Source organism: Sapajus apella, unplaced genomic scaffold (genome assembly GCF_009761245.1).
Source record: "Sapajus apella isolate SASKATOON/1434 unplaced genomic scaffold, GSC_monkey_1.0 scaffold139, whole genome shotgun sequence".
Classification (NCBI taxonomy): Eukaryota; Metazoa; Chordata; class Mammalia; order Primates; family Cebidae; genus Sapajus; species Sapajus apella.
The window spans coordinates 992,249-1,013,711 of NW_022437079.1; the positions used below are offsets into that span (position 1 = coordinate 992,249).

Sequence of the window (21,463 nt, forward strand, 5' to 3'; positions counted from 1 at the left end):
AAAAAAAAAAAAAAAAAAAAAAAAAGTCAGTTGTGGAATATTTATCCAGTGCAACACTATAAGGCAATGAGAAAAATGAGCTATTACTGCGAAGAGCAACAGGGTCGAATCTCACAAATATAACACTAAAACGAGCCAGCCAGAAAAGAATACATGCCAGTGTAGGATTCCATTTCTACAAAACTGAAAATTAGAAAAAAAATTAATGTAGGGAAACAGAGTTCAGGAGAGGAGTGACCTTTGCTGGAGGAAGTGAGGAGGTGACCTGGAGGGGCCTAGGGGGCCGCTGAGGTGCTGGAAATTTCCCATTTCTGAGCTGGGTGCTGGCTGCCCAGGCATGTTCATTTTAGGAAAATCCCTCAAGCTGTACGTATGTAATACGCACTTTTTTAATGTTTGTTTTTTGAAATAGGGTCTGGCTCGGTCATGCATGCTGGAGTTCAGTAGCGTGATCACAGCTCACTGCAGCCTCAACCTCCTGGGCTCAAGCAATCCTCCAGCCTCAGCCTCCCAAGTAGCTGGGACCACAGGTGCATGCTACCATGCCCGGCTGATTTTTTAATTTTTTTGCAGAGACAAGGTCTCTTTATGGTGCCCAGGCTGGTCTCAAACTCCTAGGCTTAGGTGATCCTCCCACCTCGGCCTCCCAAAGTGCTGGGATTACAGTAATGTGTGCATTTTTATCAATGTGTACTATGCTTCAGTTAAAAGTTCACTTAAAAAATAAGTCACTCTCCTCAATACAGCCCCTGGCAGGACAGGATAAACCAGGGACTAGACCTATACAGGAACACCTATTGTCCCCCAAGAATATCACTGGCCACATTTATGCAGCCTCTATGTTGAGAGAACTCTGTGACCTCGTGACCACTCCTGAAGGAGACAGGCCGTGAAAGCTCCAGGCCCACAGGCTGAACCATCATCACATCCCAAAAGGAATGCTCTCCTCCTGTTCCTGCCAGGAAAAGTCTCTCTTCCCCTCAATTCTAAGAAGCAGTCTGATCAGTGTCAAAACTCACCTTAAAATTGGACTTGCATATGGTAGCTGCCTGGCTCATTCCTTCTCCTGTTGGAAAGAGAAGCACTATCAATGAAGACTTAATTCCATTCATCAGGGAGGAAAATAAAAAAAGAATTGTTCTGTGGCTGAAGCTTCCCATTGTCCAACGGGATTTCACTTAAAGTCTGTGAAACAATCAGCTCCTAGGACATCAGAGCCGGGATGTCCAGGGTTGGCCAATACATGCACACGAAGCATCACCTCCTCCTCCCACGCCCACAGCAGGCAGCATTAACTGATCACAGCGCACGTTTGCTCTGGGTCCAGATGTAGCCTCAGAATCCTTCTTAACACAATGGTCCCGGCACCCACAGATCCACTGGAGATAGCGTGCCATTTGAAGGCTACTTGTGATCTTTGATCGAGGATAACCTCTGTCCCCTCAGGAGCCCTCTGGATAGCTGGGTCATCTGTCCCCCGCCAAGCTCCTCCAGAGATGGGCAGCGTGCCACTTCACAATCTACTAAATGATATTTACTAAACACCTACTACACGCACACAAGGTACCGGGCTGTGCTGTTCCACTTCTGAACAGCGCTAAGAAGTAGAAAGCTCCTCCACTTCCTCAAAACCTGGCTTCCTCCCTTGGTCCTAACTTCCCCTCTGAGGTGGCACAGAACAGGTGTGCTCTTCAGCCATGCAAGGTCTGGGTCCCCCAAGGCTGCTCCTCCCCAGACTCTTTCGCCCAGATCCCAACTCAGGACGTCAGAACTGCACATGTGGGACTACATCTCCGGACACCGCGCTTTCTGGTTAATCTTGTCCCTTCTCCACCAATGCCCTCCCCGGGTGGGTTCAGCTCTAGGCAGCCAGAAAGAAATATCTAGAATGAAACCAGACAGAAAGTACCCTCCAAGCACACACTACGGGTGGCAGGAGGCCAGCCCAGAACTCGTGACACTGGGATGAGTCCCAGCCCTGCCATCAGCCAGGTAGGTGGACCGGGTGAATCCTTTTCCTCTCTGAGCCTCAGTTTCCCAACCTGGAACGTGAAAGAGAGGCCCAGCACAGCTTCTCAGAGGGCCTGGGCAGCCAGGAGGCTCTTCCTGGCAGCCCTCTGTGGAGCGTCCTGCTCCTACGGCGACAGCTCCGTGGTCTGGTAGGGTACTGAGCCTCGTGCCAGGAGCTGCCTCATGAAGGGCTGAGACCCTGGAACTGGCAATGAGACAGACACGGCAGAGCCTGGGGTGTGCAGACAGAAGAAAGGGATGGAGATGAAAGGAGGCGTGGCCAGAGGGTGGCTAGGAGGTCTGTGTGTGGCCACCAGGCAAACTCTCCCTACCTGAGGGCCCCCGTGGGATTGGAAAGCGACACCTGACTCTTCCTAGGTGCAGACCCTGCCCTACACCTTTACAGGAATTGACATGTTTGGCCCTCACAACGCACCGTGACATCAAGGCCATTATGATCCCATTTCACAGATGACAAATGAGGACACGGACAGGCTGGGCAACTTGCCCAAAGTCCCACAGCTGAGCAGCAGTCACGGCCTGCAGAGCCAGTCTCTTTATCACCAATGCCCTGCGGGGCTGTTCAAGGAGCCGGCCTGAGCAGCCACAGGGAGAGGTGGGCCCTGTCTCTCTCAGGGCTGGCCCAGGGAGGGGATCGGGGGCCTTGTGCTCGGGCTCTGTGTGGCCCCAGGGGCTCAGCCAAGCCTCCTGCGAGCAGACCCACAAGGACAGGCTTTCAAACAGGCAGTCAATGAAATAGACCCTCACAGGAGTGAGGGTCAGCGGGGGTATGTGAGCAGGGGCCAGGCAGCCCCTGGGGAGGCTGGAGAGGGGGTTGACGTGGAAGACGGAGGTCCTGCACTCCCGCTCTCAGCCCTATTATTGAGCCTGAGTGAGAGGCCAACGCCCTGCGGGCCCAGTGAGGCTCCCAGTGAGCACAAGGGCATCCCCTCCCTACCTCTTTCCTTTAGAAGAGCCATGCAGTCTCCAGGGCTGTAGCATGTGCCCCCACCCGTGGCAAAGCTCAGGAGCCTTCGGGTCAAGGCACACGGGCACACATGCCCTCAGAGCTCCTGGTCACATCAATCCTCCCACGACATACCTTTCAGGGCAACAGAGAGGTTGATGTCAAATGTGTAGGGCTGGTCATGGCAGAGATACGGCAGGGGCCTGGGGTCCTGGGAGGGCAAAGCACAGCACAGAGGTCACTGGCAGGTGGGCTGAGGTCACCTGGGCTGCGCCCCAGACCAGCCGAGTCCCCAGCAGCACCTGCTCCCCCAGGCAGAGGGTCTGAGACAGCAGGAGTGTTCCCTCTCCAGGGACCCAGCACTGCGTCCCTCGATGGCAGTAGGGGGGATCATACTGTGGGGCTCCAGGAAAAGCAGCCATGGAAGGGGCATCACCAGGTCAAAGGTCACAGGAGCCAAACCAGACATGTCCCTAAAAGCCACTCGAAGGGAGATTAAGGGAAGGTGGGCGGCAGATGGGCCGAGATGGGGAACAAAGCGTGGCCTGTGAGGAAAGGCAGGGGCCTGAAAGGGCATCCCAGGGCCCTGGAAGGAAGAGGGGTCACAGCAGAGGCGGGCAGCCCCGGCTGTTGCTGGAGCCAGCTCGGGGGGCAGCTTAGATGGCCGGGCCAGAGCGTCTGCCCGTCAGCCAAAAGCAGTGTTTTCCAAAGCATGGTACGTGAGTCACAGTGGGATGTGAGATCGTTTTTGGTGATTTTAATAGTTATGAAACGGTACAGCTAGTGAGGCCAGTAGGAATACAAAGCTCCCTTCTTAATATATTATTAAGTGTTAAACTGGGAGCCACTCTGAAGAAAAACATTAAGTAAATAATAGTTCAGAAGGGGTAACAGTAGCAATGGTTGGACATAAATGTGTTCGGGAAGACGGGCACGGAGGAAGGGGCAGCCCAGACATCGCCGGCCAGGGCAGAGCCCGGTGACCACAGACCCCGAAGAGGGCAGAGGCCTGGAGGACAAGCAGAGAGAGGCTGTGGCCATGCAGCCCTAGGGAGACTAGACAAGCCCACTGCCGGCTACAGAGAAATCAAGTCCTGGGGACTGAAAATGGCCGGCGGTGGGCAGGGGTCCTGAAGCGAGGAGAGAGCAAGGGCCGAGCGTGAAAGCCCCACGGGACGCCGCTGGAACTGGCTTGCAGGGAAAGACCTCAGGTTGTTTGTGGCACAGCAAAGAGGAGATGACCCCAGAGGCCAAGGAGCGTGGGTGCGGGAGCCGTCCCAGGTGGTGGGAGAGGCCCCCAGCACGTGCGTGCAGAGCTGCTCAAGGGAGCACGTGCACATGGCTGCGAGCTCAGCCTGGATCCCCACAGAGAGGTCAGAATTGGAGAGGGGCATCATGGGGACCCAGAGACACTGGAGGACAAGGACAGGTCACATGCCAGAAGCCAAGGGGTGAGGGAATGTCAACAAGAGTGAGGGGCCACAGGAAGTCCACGCTGAAGGGAACACAAGGTCACAGCACTGCTATCGGGTCCCAGGTGACTCTGGCCAGGTGTTGCCAGAGATGGAGTGGGGCAGACTGCCACAGGCTGAGAAGGGAGGACTGAGACGGGGTCAAGGGGTGCTGGGAACCAGAGGCTGCCGGGACGCCCCCGTTGCGGGGCTCCAAACTGCATTCTAAGAGTTGGGCTCCAGGCGGTGCCATTTGCACAGAACACGATTTGATGGCACCCTGGGAGGTTGTGCCATGCTGGTTCCTGCAAGGACTCTTTCTCCACCCGTTGGTCAGTTCCCCTGGTGTTGGAAGATTCTCGAGGTTACAAAATTCTGTGTTTCCTCCAATAAACGTGCCAGGGTCGGAGAAACCATAAAGGAGAATGATGCCAGGGCTGCCTGGAGGTAACTGTGGCCAGGAACTCCCCGGCACTCTGCTGTGGGCATGCCGTGGGCACAGAGCTTCCCTCCCGATGCAGGTCTGCATGCCTGGCATGTCCACTCAGTGGGCACACAGCCTCCGAGGCAGCAGGGCTGGTTTTGGGGGCTTCCTCAGAGAGTGTGCTTACCTGCTCTGGGTTAGGCACAGCAAAGGGCATGAGAGCATCCATGGGCACCACCCACGGAGAGATGGTGGTCCCAAAACTCTTCCCAAGGAATGGCCCAAGAGGGACATACTCCCACTTCTGAATGTCTCGCGCTACAGAAGAAGGGCAGATGCGGGACTTACAAAGGCTGATCAGGGCCTCTCCCAAGACCCCCCCCGCCCTTGACCAAGGAGCAAAGCACCCAGCATAGCCCTCTCCACAAAGCTCAGCCCAGCCAGGTTGCCCCAGGACCAAGGGGCAAGACCATTCAACACCAAGGACAGAGGTCCTTTGAGGGCACTGTGCCAGGTTACAGCAAAGAGAGGGATGGCCAAATGGTGATCCTTTGCAACACATGGGAAGAAGATGGTACCAAAAGTCCCAGGAAGTGGCAGGAAAGCTCATCCTCAAACTATGAGAGAGACAATTCCTGGAGCTTCTGGTGCCATCTTCCCACCACGTGCGGCAAAGGGCTGAGAGCTCAGGCTGAGACGTTGGACCGTTTTGCTTCAAATCTTAGTTCAACAACTAATTGAAATCTCTCTGTGCCTCAGTTTCTCATCTGTAAAATGGGAATGATAATATGGCACATACCGTGTAGGACCAGTGGGAGGATAGATGTAGGGTGTTAAGCACAGAGCCTGACACGTAAGTGCTCAGTAAATATTAGTTACGGTGTCGGCCACGTCCCACTCCACTCATGAGGAGATTGGAGCTCGGAGGGAGTTCTTAGAGCTGGAAGTCTGCCTGATACCCAAACCCACGTTCTCAGCCACCGCATCACCTGCCACGTTGGACCAGCGCCACATCTTCAGCTGCTATGAAATTGTCCGAAGTCCCCAGCCTCCTCCCGCTCATCACCATAGGAGCAGAGGGTCAGTAATTACCACTCCAGTCGTTCATCAGGACCATTCCAAAAATGTGCTCATGGGCCTTGGAAATGGGGATCGGCTCTCCCAATCTGTTTCCAGGGCCTACAAAAAAAGCCTGACATGGGGGAGAGTTCATTAGAATCTGGAGCTGATCCGCTGTCCAGGTCACCTGTCACCTAGAGAGCAAAGGTCAGGTTTTCCACACTCCAGCCATGGACCAGGACGGCCACAGGGGCCTGGCGGGAACCCACTGTGTTTCTAAGTCAGAAGTCAGGTGGCCACCTCAGGAAAGCAGCTTGCAGTGGTGTGCCCTGCTCCCCCCTCCGGCCCTCCCTCCAGGTCCCTGAGCTCCACAGCAGCCTCCCCTCCTTCCTTCAGTGTGTCCCAGGCCACTCTGCTCTTTCCTCTTCGCCCATTACAGGCTTTGCCTTTTAAGACCTGACAGCTACGTGGGGCTTGTAAAACTGAAATGATGAAGGTTTGTATTCGTGTCATGAAAAACCAGGCCAGGCACTGTGGCTTGAGTCTGTAACGTCAGCACTTTGGGAGGCTGACGTGGGAGGATTATTTGAGCCTAGGAATTCGAGACCAGCCTGAGCAACACAGTGAGACCTCACCTCTACAAAAAATAAACATAATTAGCCAGGCACGTGTCTGCAGTCCCAGCTACTTGGGACGCTTACGTGGGAGGATTGCTTGCCAGGGAGGTCACGGCTGCACTCCAGCCTAGGTGACAGAGTGAGACCCTGTCTCAAAAAATACAAAATAATAAAAAATACAAATTTTCAAAATGAAAAACCAAAAGACTGCCTCCTTAATGCAGCAAATAGTGCCAGACAGAACACAGCCCACGGCCTCTAACTCCAATCCATCATCCCACGGCCTCTCAGGAAAAACAGCACCAACACAATGCCCATGGACAAACAGACTAGCCAGACACCATTCGAAAGAAGAAACTGGGAACATCTCCTTCAAAAACACATAGACCCAGCCATGACATTTGCAAAACTTAGTCATCATTTTATTTATTCTGTGACAGTATTTAAACATTGCAAAATTTCCATCAAGATTAAAAAAAACAAAACAAAACCCAAAGGCGCTATCTTATGGAGAACCCCACGACCTTCAGTCTGGGTGACCTACTCTCCGTCCCCACCATTTCTCCACATGCTGACTCTCTCTCCCCCTCTCAGCAGGGACCAGCAGAGGTGACACGTCTGCCTGCAGAGTCCTTAGTTCTCCCAGAGAGAAGAGCGTGGCCCCAAACCAGGGCTCAGATGCCCTGCGCTGGTGACTCTCAGCTGGGAGTCCTCCTGAAGTCTCACGTGGCACCCTGGCTAAGGCGGGAGGAGGCAGAGGACTGGCAGGGAGTGCCCTGCTACCCGCAGGGAATTCGGCAGTGTTCACTCATTTCCCTCCTCTGGACTGAATCCAGAGAAATCGCAGGGAAGCCCAGGAGAGGCAGGGAGCTCCAGAGAAGTAGAAGGGCCTTCTAGCCTGCCTCCACCAACTGGGCCTTCCCACTGCCTCAGCCTGCCTTGGCGGCCCCACGGCAACTTCCTCTATGCTGTCAGTGACGTGGCACTCAGAGCTCCCTGAAGCGACACCTAACGCTACAGGTGCTGACTATGGGAAAGCCCCTCCATCTGCCTGTCCGCATTTCCCACAAGGAGCCTGACTCCACCCTTGAGCATCCAACTATCCAGCAGATGCTGAAGACACTGCCAGGCTCCCTCCTCCAGGTCAGCTCCTCCTGCCCATCACTTTCCTCATCCCCTCACCTTGGGGCTGCCCAGATTTCAGTGTCCCCTCTGAAAAATAGCCCTGGAGCATGAGGGATCCATGGGTAGTGGGACCGACTGTCCATCTCGACATCCAGGCTGTGACAGAGCACCATGGTTACCATGGCCGTTGCCACTGGGGGAGGCTGTGTGAAGGGTATTGGGATCTCTGTATCATTTCTCACAACTGCATGTGAGTCTACGATGACCTAAAAATAAAACGTTTGGCCGGGCGCGGTGGCTCACGCCTGTAATCCCAGCACTTTGGGAGGCCAAGGCAGGCGGATCACAAGGTCAAGTGATCGAGACCATCCTGGCCAACATGGTAACACTGCATCTCTACCAAAAATATGAAAATCAGCTGGGTGTGGTGGCGCATGCCTGTAGTCCCAGCTACTTGGGAGGCTGAAGCAGAAGAATTGCTTGAACCCGTGAGGCGGAGGTTGCAGTGAGCCAAGATCGTGTCACTGAACTCCAGCCTGGTGACAGAGCGAGACTCTGTCTCAAAAAATAAATATATAAAAATAAATAAATAAATAAAAAGTTTAATTTTAAAAAGTGTGCAGCCCTAAAGTGACCACAGTTCTGAGGTTGTGTGGGCCCAGCAGTGGGGCTGATACGGTCAATTCATGAACACTGAGCTCACAGGCAGCGGCACTGTTACGCACCTGAATGAAGCTCATTAACACGCGCATTTTCTCCATAAGGCGCATCAGAGTCTTCCTATGGCAGGGACACTGGGCGGCACTTAGCACCGCACTTGGAGCCATTATAAACAAACAGCAACACCGCCAGAAAAGCATGGATATGCCAAAAACATGGCACCGAACAGACCACAGAGGGCACGTGTTTACAGCGTGGGCTGACGAGAAGGCTGCCTGACAACTTGTCCAGCCTCAGCTGGGTGTAAGGTGCCCATCAGGCAGCTGAAATTTTTCACTGCTCTGCGCATGTCCACGCATGCCCACAAAAACTCTGTGAAATTAATCTTGGACTTACAAATAAATGTTAGCAAGTAGGTGAATTCTCAAATACAGAATCTGCAAGTCATGAGGACTGACCGTCCTTGTGATGGCCAGGTGGGGACACAGAGCGGTTGCCGATGTGGCTGAGGAGAGGACTGGGTGGCTCATGGCGCAGGCAGCCACCCCAGGGGGCTCTCCCGCCAGATGTCTGTGGATCCCGCGGCAATAAAATGCCAAGCTCACTTACCATTTCCAGCTCCATGTCCAGGAGCTTGCAGGCACCATATACAGGAGGCTTCGCTGGAATGACAACAGAAAAGAGGCTGCTGTGAGTGGGCCACAGAACTCACCGCGTGGGAACAGAGGGGGACCCCAGCAGGGCCTGGACACTGGGTCACTTACAGTCATCAGGTTGCATCTGTCCCATGGGCCTTCGGATTGGAGTGCCAGACACCACGACGGAGGAGGCACGGCCATGGTAGCCCACTGGTAAGTGCAGCCTGAGAAAGGAAGGCCAGAGAATGCAGGGCATCAGAGGTGTTACATGTTGTCAGTTAACCTTAAAACTTCAACAATTAGAAACAGTTGCCATTTACAGGTGGCTCAAAAATTAAAAGGTACTTTCAAGTTTTCATCCATGGAGGAACGGATAAACGAACAGTGGCACGTACATACAGTGGAATATTAGCCTCAAAAAGGAAGGAAATTCTGGGCTGGGCACAGAGGCTCATGCCTGTAATCCCAGCACTTTGGGAGGCCGAGGTGGGCAGATCACCTGAGGTTAGGAGTTCAAGACTAGCCTCACCAACATAGTGAAACCCCTTCTCTACAAAAATACAAAAATTAGCCGGGTATGGTGGCGTGCACCTGTAATCCCAGCTACTCAGGAGACTGAGGCAGGAGAATCACTTGAACCCAAGAGGCAAAGATTGCAGTGAGCCAAGATCACACCATTGCACTCCAGCTTGGGCAACAGAGCGAGACTCCAACTCAAAAAAAAAAAAAAAAAAAAAGGAAGTAATCCCAGCACTTTGGGAGGCCGAGGTGGGTAGATCACGAGGTCAAGAGATCGAGACCATCCTGGTCAACACGGTGAAACCCCGTTTCTACTAAAAAATACAAAAAATTAGCTGGGCAAGGTGGCACGTGCCTGTAATCCCAGCTACTCAGGAGGCTGAGGCAGGAGAATTGCCTGAACCCAGGAGGCGGAGGTTGCGGTGAGCCGAGACTGCGCCATTGCACTCCAGCCTGGGTAACAAGAGCGAAGCTCCATCTCAAAAAAAAAAAAGGAAATTCTGACCCACGCTATAGCATGGATGAAGCTGGAGGACACTATGCAAAACCCATCTCTACTAAAAATACGAAAATTACCCAGGTATGGTGGCACACGCCTGTAATCCCAGCTACTCTGGAGGCTGAGGCAGGAGAATCGCTTGGACCCAGGAGGCGAAGGTTGCAGTGAACCAAGATCGCACCACTGCACTCCAGCCTGGGTGACAGAGCAAGACTCAGTCTCAAAAAAAAAAAAAAAAAAAAAAAGAAGGTATGGCCACGTCCTAACTCCCAGAAAACATGGAAAGAGTCTTGGTAGATACAATCAATTTAAGGATCTTGAGGCGCAATCATCCTGGATTATCCAGGTGGGCCGTAAATCCAATTAGAAATATCCTTATTAGAGACAGAAGAGACAACATAGGAGAAGGAAGAGGCCACGTGAACATGGAGGAGAGGCAGAGGCTGAAGTGACGCAGCCACGAGGCATGCCTGCAGCCCCCGGAAGCTGGAACCAACAAGGACAGGGACGGTCATCTAGAAGCTTCAGGGAGAGACGCCCCTGGTGACACCCTGATTGCACATTTATGGCCTCCAGAACTGAAGGGATAAATTCCTGTTGTTGTGGCGTTTTCTTCCAGCAGCCCCAGGAAATGGATACAGACCCACACCACACCTCACATGTGAAAGGAAATCCAGATGGATTCAAGATCTAAATGTACAAAGAAAGGCTGGTACAAGCACTAGAAAAAAAACCCACAAAAAACTTCCAAATTCTTGGGGTGGAAAAAGCCTTTCTCAACATTGACTAAAAGTAAATGCCATAAGGAAAATGATTGACATGTTTGACTTTATAAAAATGCAAAACTCTGTATCTAGAAAGACTGGCAACGAAAAAAGATGATAAACTGTGGGGAAATATCTGCAAGGCGTTGCAACAAAGGGTTAATTTCTATGAGTTATAAAACACTCTTTTAAACTAATAATAGAGAAATGGCTGCATAGATTAAACTGGCAGAGTATGTAAAAACATCTGTGAAAACATATATAAGAAGGCCAGGCACGGTGGCTCCCACCTGTACTCCCAGCAATCTGGGGGGCCAAGGCAGGCGGATCGCTTTTGCGTCCACGAGTTTGAGATCAGCCCCGGTCAACAGGGCAAAACCCCATCTCTACAAAAAATACAAAAATTAGCCAGGCGTGGTGGCACATGCCTTTAGTCCCAGCTACTCAGGGGGCTGAGGCAGGAGGATGGCTTCAACCTGGGAGGTCAAGGCTGCAGAGAACAAATATCATGCCACTGCACTCCAGCCGGAGTGACCAAGTGAGACTCTGTCTCAGAAAAAGAAAAAGAAGAAGAAAAAGAAAATATGTATATGTCACCGATTACCAAACGGTTTTGCCTCTGGAGAAGGGAACTGCATGGTGGCCCACAGGTGGCTGAATTCTGTTTTTTCCCACTGTTTACCCTTAAGTACCTTTTGAATTCTCAACCATGTATATATATTAACTCTTTTTGTTGCTTTTAATTTTTTTTAATGTTTGATAAATTATCTTGCAATATTTATGACATACAAAAACATGTAATAACACAAGTGCCGCCAAGGAGTGAAAGAAGTAACACTTGGCTAATGCAGCACAACGCATCCTTGGGACCGCTCCCTGTCTCACTCTCCTTCCTTCCTTTCCTGCCCCTCACCCTCGAGGAAACCCGCATGGTCCTCAATTCCCTATGTTTCTATATACTTTTATTACTGTACCATATTTTTGTGGTTTTTTTTTTTTTTTTTTTTTTTTGAGACGGAGTCCTGCTCTGTCGCCAGGCTGGAGTGCAGTGGCGCAATCTCAGCTCTTTGCAACCTCCGCCTCCTGGGTTCAAGCGATTCTTCTGCCTCAGCCTCCCAAGTAGCTGGGACCACAGGCACGTGCCACCATGCCTGGCTATTTTTTGTATTTTTAGTAGGGACGGGGTTTCACCATGTTGGCCAGGATGGTCTCGATCTCTTGACCTCGTGATCTGCCCACCTCAGCCTCCCAAAGTGTGGGGATTACAGGCGTGAGCCACCGCGCCCAGCCATATTTTTGTATCTTTTTATAAAAATGCTATTTTGCGGCCGGGCGTGGTGGTTCACGCCTGTAATCCCAGCACTTTGGGAGGCCGAGGCGGGTGGATCACGAGGTCAAGAGATCGAGACCATCCTGGTCAACATGGTGAAACCCCGTCTCTACTAAAACTACAAAAAATTAGCTGGGCATGGTGGCGCGTGCCTGTAATCCCAGCTACTCAGGAGGCTGAGGCAGGGGAATTGCCTGAACCCAGGAGGCGGAGGTTGCGGTGAGCCGAGATCGCGCCATTGCACTCCAGCCTGGGTAACAAGAGCGAAACTCCGTCTCAAAAAAAAAAAAAAAATGCTATTTTGCTGTGTATTTGGCTTGTAGTACCTACCCCCCAAAATTTATTTTGTAGAAGACTGAGGCAGACTTAAACTTATTTACATGGTGATATGTCAGTGATGTCAATGATGAAGTGAAAAAGCACATTTCAGCATAGTCTCGTTTCATTAACTACGGAAATAAAATCACATCCACGAGCGCATACATGTGGGCAGGCACGTGTATCCTGAGCAACGTACAGGCGGCGGCACATCCGGCTTGCTCAAAGTCATTGCCTCTGGCGAGTGGCTGAGGAAGAGCTCCCTTTTTTACCCACTTTGGTTCCCTTACTGGATTAAATTATAAAATTCAATTGCATGCAATGACATGGCATGTAATAATTTAAACAATTCAGATGAAAAAAGGAGTTAGTACTCTCTCCCCATCCAGCCACTCCCCTGAGGAAAGCAATGTGCCTCTGGAGTCTAATTTTCTCTATGCTCAGATCAGCCTATGGAAATAATGTATGTATAAGCATGTGCCTGTGTGTGTGAGTGTGTGTTAAGCTGAAAAATGGCCCTCCAAAAGAGATCCAGATCCTAATCCCTGGACCCTGTGGATATTATTACATGCCAAAAAGGGTTTTGCAGATGGGATTAAGTTAGGAATCTTGAGATAGGGATGCTGTCCCTGGTTATTTGGGTGAGCCCTAAATGTCATCACAAGGGTCCTCATAAGTCAGAGGCAAGGTCAAAGGAGGAAGCGGGAGATTAACAGAGGAAGCAGGAAGTTAACAGTGGAAGCAAGTGGTTGGAGTGATGTGAGGAAGGGGCCAAAAGCCAAGGGATATAGGCAACCTCTAAAGCTGAAAAGCCAAGGAAATGGGTTCTCTCCTAGAACCTCCAGAAGGAAACAGCCCTGCGGACACCTTGACTTTGGCCAGTGAGACTGACTTCAGACTTCCGGCCTCCAGAACTAGAAGAGAATATATTTGTGTTTTAAGCCACCACGTCTGTGGTCATTTGTTACAGCAGCAACAGAAAACTAATACAGTGTGTATGTGCATATATATTCCTTGTCCTTTCATGAAAGTGAGACACACTTTACATAATGGCCTATAGCTTACCTGTTTCACTTGACATAGATCAGTGCACATCTCGCTTGATTTAAATCTTTCAGTAGCTACAAAACATTTCATATTGTGAAGAGACCAATTTTTCAACCATTCCTCCACCAATAAGCATTCTGATGACTGCCAGCTCGGGCCACCAGAAACTCTGTTAATTAACATGCTTGCTCTTGGACAGAGCCCACTGGTGCTTTTATTTCTGTAGGATTCATGCAGGAAAGTGAACATTGCCGGTCAAATGTAGACACATTTTAAATTGTAAATGCTTTACTTTACACATTTTCTGTAGTGTTTGGGTTAATTCCAATAAATGTATGTTACCTTTATACTAAAGGCTACGTAACCTTTATCAAAGGCTGTAAAAAGTCACAGCTGCAGGCCATCTTGCATGAAACATGGCTAGAGAAGGCCTGTTTGCTCTTATTCTGCAGAAGGACCGGGGGCAGGGAGGGCTGCGGACCCCACACTCGGTTTCAGACAGTCAACGCTCATTTCCCAGGTCCCAGCTCTCCTCTCACTTCCTGGTGCCCCTGCCCACTGGCTGCTGGGATGGTGGCACACGGATGACAGCCATCTCTTCTGGGGCTGGGCAGTCCACCGGGTCATCACCACCAAGGACACACAGGTAAACAGGTTGAAGCTGGTTGGGGAAATTACAGCCTGAAACGTGTACAGGGCAAGAGTCTCTAATATTTGCCTGTCTCACGTGGAAGCCTGGAACCTGGAGCCTGGGTTCTGGTCTCAGATTCACCTTGTTCTGCAACCTTGGCATTGTTTCTCAGTATCTCTGGCTTGGAACTGCTCTCTCTCCCTTTCCTTCTGCTTCATCTTGGCTCTAACAGACCCTTCCTGTCATGGCATAGCCTCCTGGAAACACTCGAGAGAGAGTAAAGCCCTGTCCCTGCCCCAGCTCCTGTGTGTGGCTGGCGGCACCGGGCCTGGGGCGTATGCCCTCCTCTGTGTCCAGGCCCTCTTCAGTTCCAAGGAACCATCACATTCAGGGCACAACACGGAACAAAGGGCAAGGAGCCCGGCTCTGCAACCTCAGCTTGGTCAACAGCCGGATCTGGGGGCTGGGAGACAGGCTTTGGTCCTGTCGTGCTCAGGAAAGCTGATCCTTCTCTGAGCCCATTTCCCCGTCAGTAAAATGGGGCTTACAATCATGGCCTTGTGACATCACAGAACTACTAGGAGGATCGAACAGATGAACGAAATGGATCACATGTTGAGGATTTTGCAGCACTGAGCACATTGAGGATTCTCATTCCTCAGAAAATGTAAGTCTGGAACATGCCAGAGTCTAAGACTTGCCCACAGTACAATATACACAGCTTAAAAATGAAAGACTCCAGAAGCAGCATAGTGATTCAGGGAATCCAATTCCAACCCCTGCTGTCCAAAGGAGCTTAAGGGACTTGGCCTTCGACCCCACAGCAGGTACGGAGCCAAGCTGAGCAGGAGACCAGAAGCCGAGGCCGAGGCTTCCTGAGGTTGCAACATTATAACTGCTTTTCCTCCGCTGTTTACTTTAAGAAGAACTTGGCAGCTCCTGAGATAAACATGCTGGTGGAAACGAAAAGGCAGACTTTGAACTTATGCAAACATCTGCCTGGGGACATACCAGTTTGGCATCAATGCATTCTCCTTGCCTCTGAACATGACTCCGACGTTGGTAGCGTGCTGCCGTGAGGAATAGAAGTCTGTGTAGTCTCCTGAGAGCAAAGACCCAAGAGATCCCATCAGCAACCCAGATGCCTCAGGAAGGAGAACGGACTCTTCCAAGCACAGGAGCCATGAGTGTGCACACAATAGTGTTTACACATCCCGGAGCCCAGCCTGCATCCACTACTCAGCAGTGACAGCACCAAATGCAACATACAATATCTTCACCGAAGATTTGTTTTTAGAGCCCTCAACTGGGAAACAAGAAGTCAGGAGTCTAAACTTTCTGAAACTGACAGTGGAATGTGAACACCAAGTGGCTGACTCCACCCCCCTTCTCAGGCTCCCGACTTTTACCCCACACAACTGCCATTCCCAAGTCCCCACAGGCTCCCTCACCATGCCTGTGCTGACTGACTTCTCCCTTGTCCCTGTGTATTCAAATCCTGGCAATTCTTTGAGGGCCCCTCCTCCCTGAAGCCCTCCCTGCTCTCTCTAGCAGGATCTCTGCCCCCTCCAAATCCCCTCCCTGAATCCTTCTGGGGCAGGCTTCGCTTCACACGGGTGCTCAGGTTACGTGTGTGCACACCTCTGCTGGCCTGTGGCTCTTCCAGGACAGCCCCAGCCCAGTCCTCATTTCTTAGACTCTGCCCCAGTACCAAGGACAAGGACTTGCAGGCTGCGGACGTTAATCAGTGCCTGTGGATTATGATGAACTGAACGGGGTGGCCAGCAAGCTGCAGGCATCGTCTACCATTTGGAGAATTAAAAATCTGCAAGAGAGGGCCGGGCGCAGTGGCTCAAGCCTATAATCCCAGCACTTTGGGAGGCCGAGGCGGGTGGATCACGAGGTCAAGAGATTGAGACCATCCTGGTCAACATGGTGAAACCCCGTCTCTACTAAAAATACAAAAAATTAGCTGGGCATGGTGGCGCGTGCCTGTAGTCTCAGCTACTCAGGAGGCTGAGGCAGGAGAATTGCCTGAACCCAGGAGGCGGAGGTTGCGGTGAGCCGAGATCACGCCATCGCACTCCAGCCTGGGTAACAAGAGCGAAACTCCGTCTCAAAAAAAAAAAAAAAATCTGCAAGAGAAACCAGCTGGGACAGTCTGCCTGTTTTATCTTCCTAAATCTCTCCTCAAAAAAAAACAAAAAACAGGGCTGGGCGCGGTGGCTCACGCCTGTAATCCTAGCACTTTGGGAGGCCAAGGTGGGTGGATCACCTGAGGTCAGGACTTCAAGACCAGCCTGGCCATCATGGTGAAACCCCATCTAAAAAAAACAAAACAAAACAAAAAAACAGCTGGGTATTCACCAATATCAACAGCCTAGACTAGCAATCGTCCTGGTGAAGGATGCAGAGAGAAAGAAAAATCCATGGGGCAGGTGAAGCCTTCGCTGCCGTTTCCCATCTTTCATCCCAATGCGCAGAAGTAATAGCAGAGAGATTTTTCAAAAGAATAAATCCATCACAAAAAAAAAAATAGAAAGGCACCATCGGTCAACCAGACATGATGAGGAATCTCCGAAAGACATCTGTTTTGTGCAGCAGATGGTTTGCCAAAAAATAGCACAGTCCCATGAACGCATGAGATGGGGGAGTGAGAGGGGCTAGGAGGAGGCAGGTGACTGGGCTCCCGTCCCTAACCCCATCCTCCAGCCAATTTAGCTGAAGCAGCCCAGCAGCAGAGGACTCTCCCAGAGAGGCAGTGTACCCCAGGGGAGGGTCAGCCCCTTCCTCAGCTCACAGGTGCCCAGGTGACCCAGCAGAGGAGGCGTGTGCACAAGGAGGAGGGCTGTGCTTTGGGCTGAGCCGGTCTCTCTCTGCTTCAGGCTGAGTTTCAACAGCTCCAACTTCCTGAATGACGCTCCAACCAGACATCCTGCCACGTGCTCAAAACGGGGCCGGCCCTTCACAGCCCTCTGGCCTCTTTCCTCAAAACTGCTGACTCACAGACTGAGGTCGGAGAACTTGTCCCATAGCCTTTGGGGGGAAGGAGAGCAGTTTGCTGTGCAGGGAGCCTTGTAGCTAGTCATGAACTTGAGCAGCCTGCAACTCACCACCTGCGGCAAGATCCGGCCTGAGTTAACGCCGGGCCTGGGTGCTGAGACAGGTCAGTGACGGGAGGCAGTAGCAGCCCCAGGGCCCCTCCTCCATCTCCTCCCCCAGGAGGGACCTCCACCCAGAGGCAGCACCAAAGCACCTGGCCAGCCCTCTTGGCCCACAAAGCTGCTCCGTTCTCATCTTGCTGAAGAGACTGCACTCACCTATGGCGGCTGGAAGGTGCATCGTGGCAGACGCCTGGGAGACGAATGCACTGAAACACAGAACCAGGGGCTTCAAAGTCAAGCAGGCGGCAAAGCGCGGTCCCACCCACAGGCTCAGTCCTGACCATCCCCAAGATGATCAGCAATCTCCAGTGGGCACCTCCAGGCTGGCCTGGGGCCAGAGCTACGCTGAGCCTTTCACAACTGAGAGGGCATCCGCCCACTGAAGCCGTTTCTATATTCTACCCTAACAAATGGGACTAGACAAGTGGGAACTCTTTCCTACTGTAGAAACCAGATGAGGGTGCAGAGGATGCTGATGATGGCTGGCTGAGTAAGAGAGAGGGCCAGCGGGCTCGGCCTGGCCTAGCTTGGGCAGCTCCAGCCCAGGCACCCAGGCAATCCGAGTGCTCCCTGCGCCCTCCCATCGATATCCAGCCCAGGCAGGGGCAATCCGAGTGCTCCCTGCACACTCCCATCGACATCCGGCCCAGGCAGGGGCAGTCCGAGTGCTCCCTGCGCCCTCCCATTGATATCCAGCCCAGGCAGGGGCAGTCCGAGTGCTCCCTGCACCCTCCCATCGACATCCAGCCCAGGCAGGGGCAGTCCGAGTGCTCCCTGCGCCGTCCTATCGATATCCAGCCCAGACAGGGGCAGTCCGAGTGCTCCCTGCGCCCTCCCATCGATATCCGGCCCAGGCAGGGGCTGGATGAGGCCGGTCTGACTTGGCCACACCAAGGTTGCCAAGCCATGACGCAGAATGACACTGATCAGCGCACAGTCCTCATCTCCCCTGCTGCAGCCCCTCCTCCCCGCCAATGACCATATGCTTCTCACCGCTTCCGAAGTTCCGTGTCATCTCTGAGCCTGGCTTGGCTCACAGACAGCAAGTTCTGCAAGAACACTCTCGCCTCCTTCCAGGCAGCCTGCCCCAGGCCCATGAAGCTGTTGAGCGTAGGCTAAGACCAAAACAGGGAGAAGGATCACGCACAGGAAAGCTTGGAAAGGATCCCTCCTGCCAATGGGAGGCCCGGAGCCGGCCAGCCCCCGCCCCGTCTCTCCCGTTGACTCAAACTCTCAGCACCTCTGCTCTTAGTTTTGTCGTCTGTCCATCAAGCTGGAGAAAAGCATACACTCTCTTGATGTTGCCTCATGCCCTCATGCACCTGCACCAACTGTCCAAGCCCGAGAGCTGCTACCGGGCACAGCAACTGTGCTAAGCTTGGCCCCACCCACAGTGGAAGGTGACCATGTCCTTCCAAGAGAAGCGCACTCCCGCCTGCAGAGTGATCCAGTTCAAACTAAGTCATTTCACATCAGTTAAGAAGAGGTTTGGGGCCAGGTGTGATGGCTCACGTCTGGAATCCCAGCACATTGGGAGGCTGAAGTGGAGGATCACTTGAGCCCAGGAGTTCAAGACCAGCCTGGGCAACATAGTAAGACTTCATCTCTATTAAAAAAATTTTTCCCACTCTGTCATCCAGGCTGGAGTACACTGATGTGATCTCAGCTCACTGCAACCTCTGCTTCCTGGGTTCAAGCAATTCTACTGCCTCAGCCTCCCAAGTAGCTGGGATTACAGGCGTGCACCACCACACCCAGCTAATTTTTGTATTTTTAATACAGAGGGGGTTTCACCATGTTGGCCAGACTGGTCTTGAACTCCTGACCTCAAGTGATCCACCTGCCTCGGCCTCCCAAAGTGCTGGGGTTACAGGTGGGAACCACCATGCCCAGCCTCTGTAAATTTTTTTTTTAACAGGCTGGATGTGGTGGCTCATGCCTTTAATCCCAGCACTTTGGGAGACTGAGACCAACAGGTCACTTGAGCTCAGGAGTTTGAGACCAGCCTGGGCAGCATGGCAAAACCGTATTTCCACTAAAAATGCAAAACTTAGCCATGGTGACATGCACCTGAGATGCTTGTCACCATGAGGGCTTGTCTCAAAAAAAAAAAAAAAAAAAAAAAAAGCAGGAACTCTCTCCTAGTCTAGAAACTAGACAAGGGCACAGATGACGCTGATGATGACCAGCTGAGTATGAGAGGTTTTTTAATTTAAAAAAAGAAGAGGCTTTGCAGCCAGCGAGGCATAGCAGAAAAAGCCCTTGTAGGTTCTAAGAGTCAGAGTTCCAGCCTCAGCTCTGAAACTTCTAGCTGTGCAGCTTGGGGAAACCGTGTCTCATTCCAGAAGTTCAGGTCCCCATCTGGAGGCTCAGGTCTCCGTAGGAATTCCAATTCCTATGCCAGAGGGTGGTTGGGAGGATTGAAGGAGAGGATGTGTATGAAGCTCCTGGGACACCAGAGGTACCCATAAATCCCACCCTCCTTCCTGACCCATGCAATGAGAAGACGCTCTGTCAAAGTAGCGGACCATTTACAGGGAAGCGAATTCGTGTCCATCCCTTGTGAACATGTCCTTCAGGGCTGACTCCTCCCTGGCTGCTTCTGCAGAACTGGAGACCAGGGTTCGTAGCTCCCTCCCTCGGGGGCCCTCACAGGCCTTGGACAGGCAGAGGCTCAAACAGCTTGGCAAGGAAAGTAACCAGAGCTCCTGAAGAGCTTCATCTCAGAGACAAGTAGGAACGATCCAGAACTGCAGACTCCAATAATTTTTTCACCTAGGAACTCGCCCAGAGGTGAGAAGCCGCCCTGAGTTGTCCCAAGGCCACCTCCTGCTAGCTCGTCTGTCTCAAAACAACTTTAGCCTTATCCAAGTATAATCTCTGAGACCTCCAATGGCATGACCTCTGTTGGAAATGGAACACAAGGAGCATTTTCTTGTTGGCATCCACAGTAAGTGCAACTGAGGTCAGGAACAAGCTGTTTGATTTATTTGTTTATTTTTTATGAGATGCAGTCTCGCTCTGTCACCCAGGCTGGAGTACAATGGCATGATATCTCAGCTCCCTGCAACTTCCGCCTCCCAGGTTCAAGTGATTCTCCTGACTCAGCCTCCTGAGTAGCTGAGATTACAGGCACCCGCCACCATACCTGGCTAACTTTTATATTTTTAGTAGAGACGGGGTTTCACAATATTGGTCAGGCTGGTCTCGAACTCCTGACCCACCTCGGCCTCCAAAGTGCTGGGAGTACAGGTGTGAGTCACCGTGCCTGGCCCGTTTCACAATGTCTTACCTCACTGAAGACATCCTGGTGTTTGGAGAGGACAGGTCCAGTGAAGAGATGCTTGATGACGCTGAGGTCCAGGATCTGCTCGCCAATAGCCACGCCTATCCTCGGTCTTAGCTGGGAGGATGAGGACATAGTCAGCACCAGAAAAAGCCCCTGGCTGGGCTTGGCTCATTTACTCCGAAAGCCTATCTACTGGTGACCCCAGGGGTCCCCCTTTAGATGGCCCTGTATGCACAGTGGACTGACGAACCACATCCTCAGCATCCTGCCCCAGCTCCCTTGTGCCATCTCTGCTGCCAGGACTAAAAGGAAAAAGAATCTGTGTTCCCTGAATGGGAAATAAATCAAATATCCCTTGGACTTGAGGAAGAGCAGCCAGCCTGGTCCCAGCCACTTACCTGGGCAAAGTCCCCTGTAAAGTTCCCCAGGCATTATATAAATGCCTCTGGTGATGAGGAGCTCACCACCTCACCAGGAGGTTGGATTATTTTCCAGGTTTAACCTAGGCCTTGGCTCAGGGTAATTTGGCTATGCAGTGAAGAGTGAGTGCCCAGCACACAGTGCTGAGGGCCAGGCGGCTTGGATTAATCAGCTCTGTTGTGGCTCAAATGGAGGAGAGGTCAGGTTGTAAGGGAACTGCAGGAAGCCAGACTGCTCAGAACCTCCAGGGGAAGTTCCTTTCTGCACCATAAAATCCCAGAATCAGCAATGTCTTAAATATTTGTAAGGTCTCGTCTTTGTCCCCACAACCCTGAGCTTTGCTGGTCAACAAAGAACCAGAGGGCTTGTCTCAGACTCAGCTTCCTGGGGCTCTGTCCTAAGCTAGGCTTCCAGCTTTCCCGAACGACCAGCTTGGCCATTTCAGTGCTGGTGAGCTTAGTGGTGGGATTATTGGCTGGTCTTATGTCCACTGGCTGCTCATTTGGGTGGGCTGAGAAAAGATGGCCATTC

At 52.0% G+C, this 21,463-nt stretch overlaps 1 protein-coding gene across 4 annotated transcripts in view; it reads right to left on the reverse strand.

Annotated features, from left to right (window-relative positions):
- The window catches only part of FAH (fumarylacetoacetate hydrolase), a 34,202-nt gene that overhangs the window by 9,754 nt on the left and 2,985 nt on the right, over positions 1 to 21,463 (reverse strand). For all 4 annotated transcript variants that reach the window (XM_032263854.1, XM_032263855.1, XM_032263857.1 and 1 more), the window contains exons 2-11: positions 20,516 to 20,626; positions 18,217 to 18,338; positions 17,380 to 17,429; positions 15,071 to 15,161; positions 9,078 to 9,175; positions 8,923 to 8,975; positions 5,945 to 6,044; positions 5,040 to 5,170; positions 3,113 to 3,188; positions 1,020 to 1,066 (exon numbers count right to left, since the gene is read on the reverse strand). In XM_032263854.1, the coding sequence (XP_032119745.1) occupies positions 1,020 to 1,066; positions 3,113 to 3,188; positions 5,040 to 5,170; positions 5,945 to 6,044; positions 8,923 to 8,975; positions 9,078 to 9,175; positions 15,071 to 15,161; positions 17,380 to 17,429; positions 18,217 to 18,338; positions 20,516 to 20,626 (879 nt within the window). The remainder of the gene's footprint in view (positions 1 to 1,019; positions 1,067 to 3,112; positions 3,189 to 5,039; positions 5,171 to 5,944; positions 6,045 to 8,922; positions 8,976 to 9,077; positions 9,176 to 15,070; positions 15,162 to 17,379; positions 17,430 to 18,216; positions 18,339 to 20,515; positions 20,627 to 21,463) is intronic.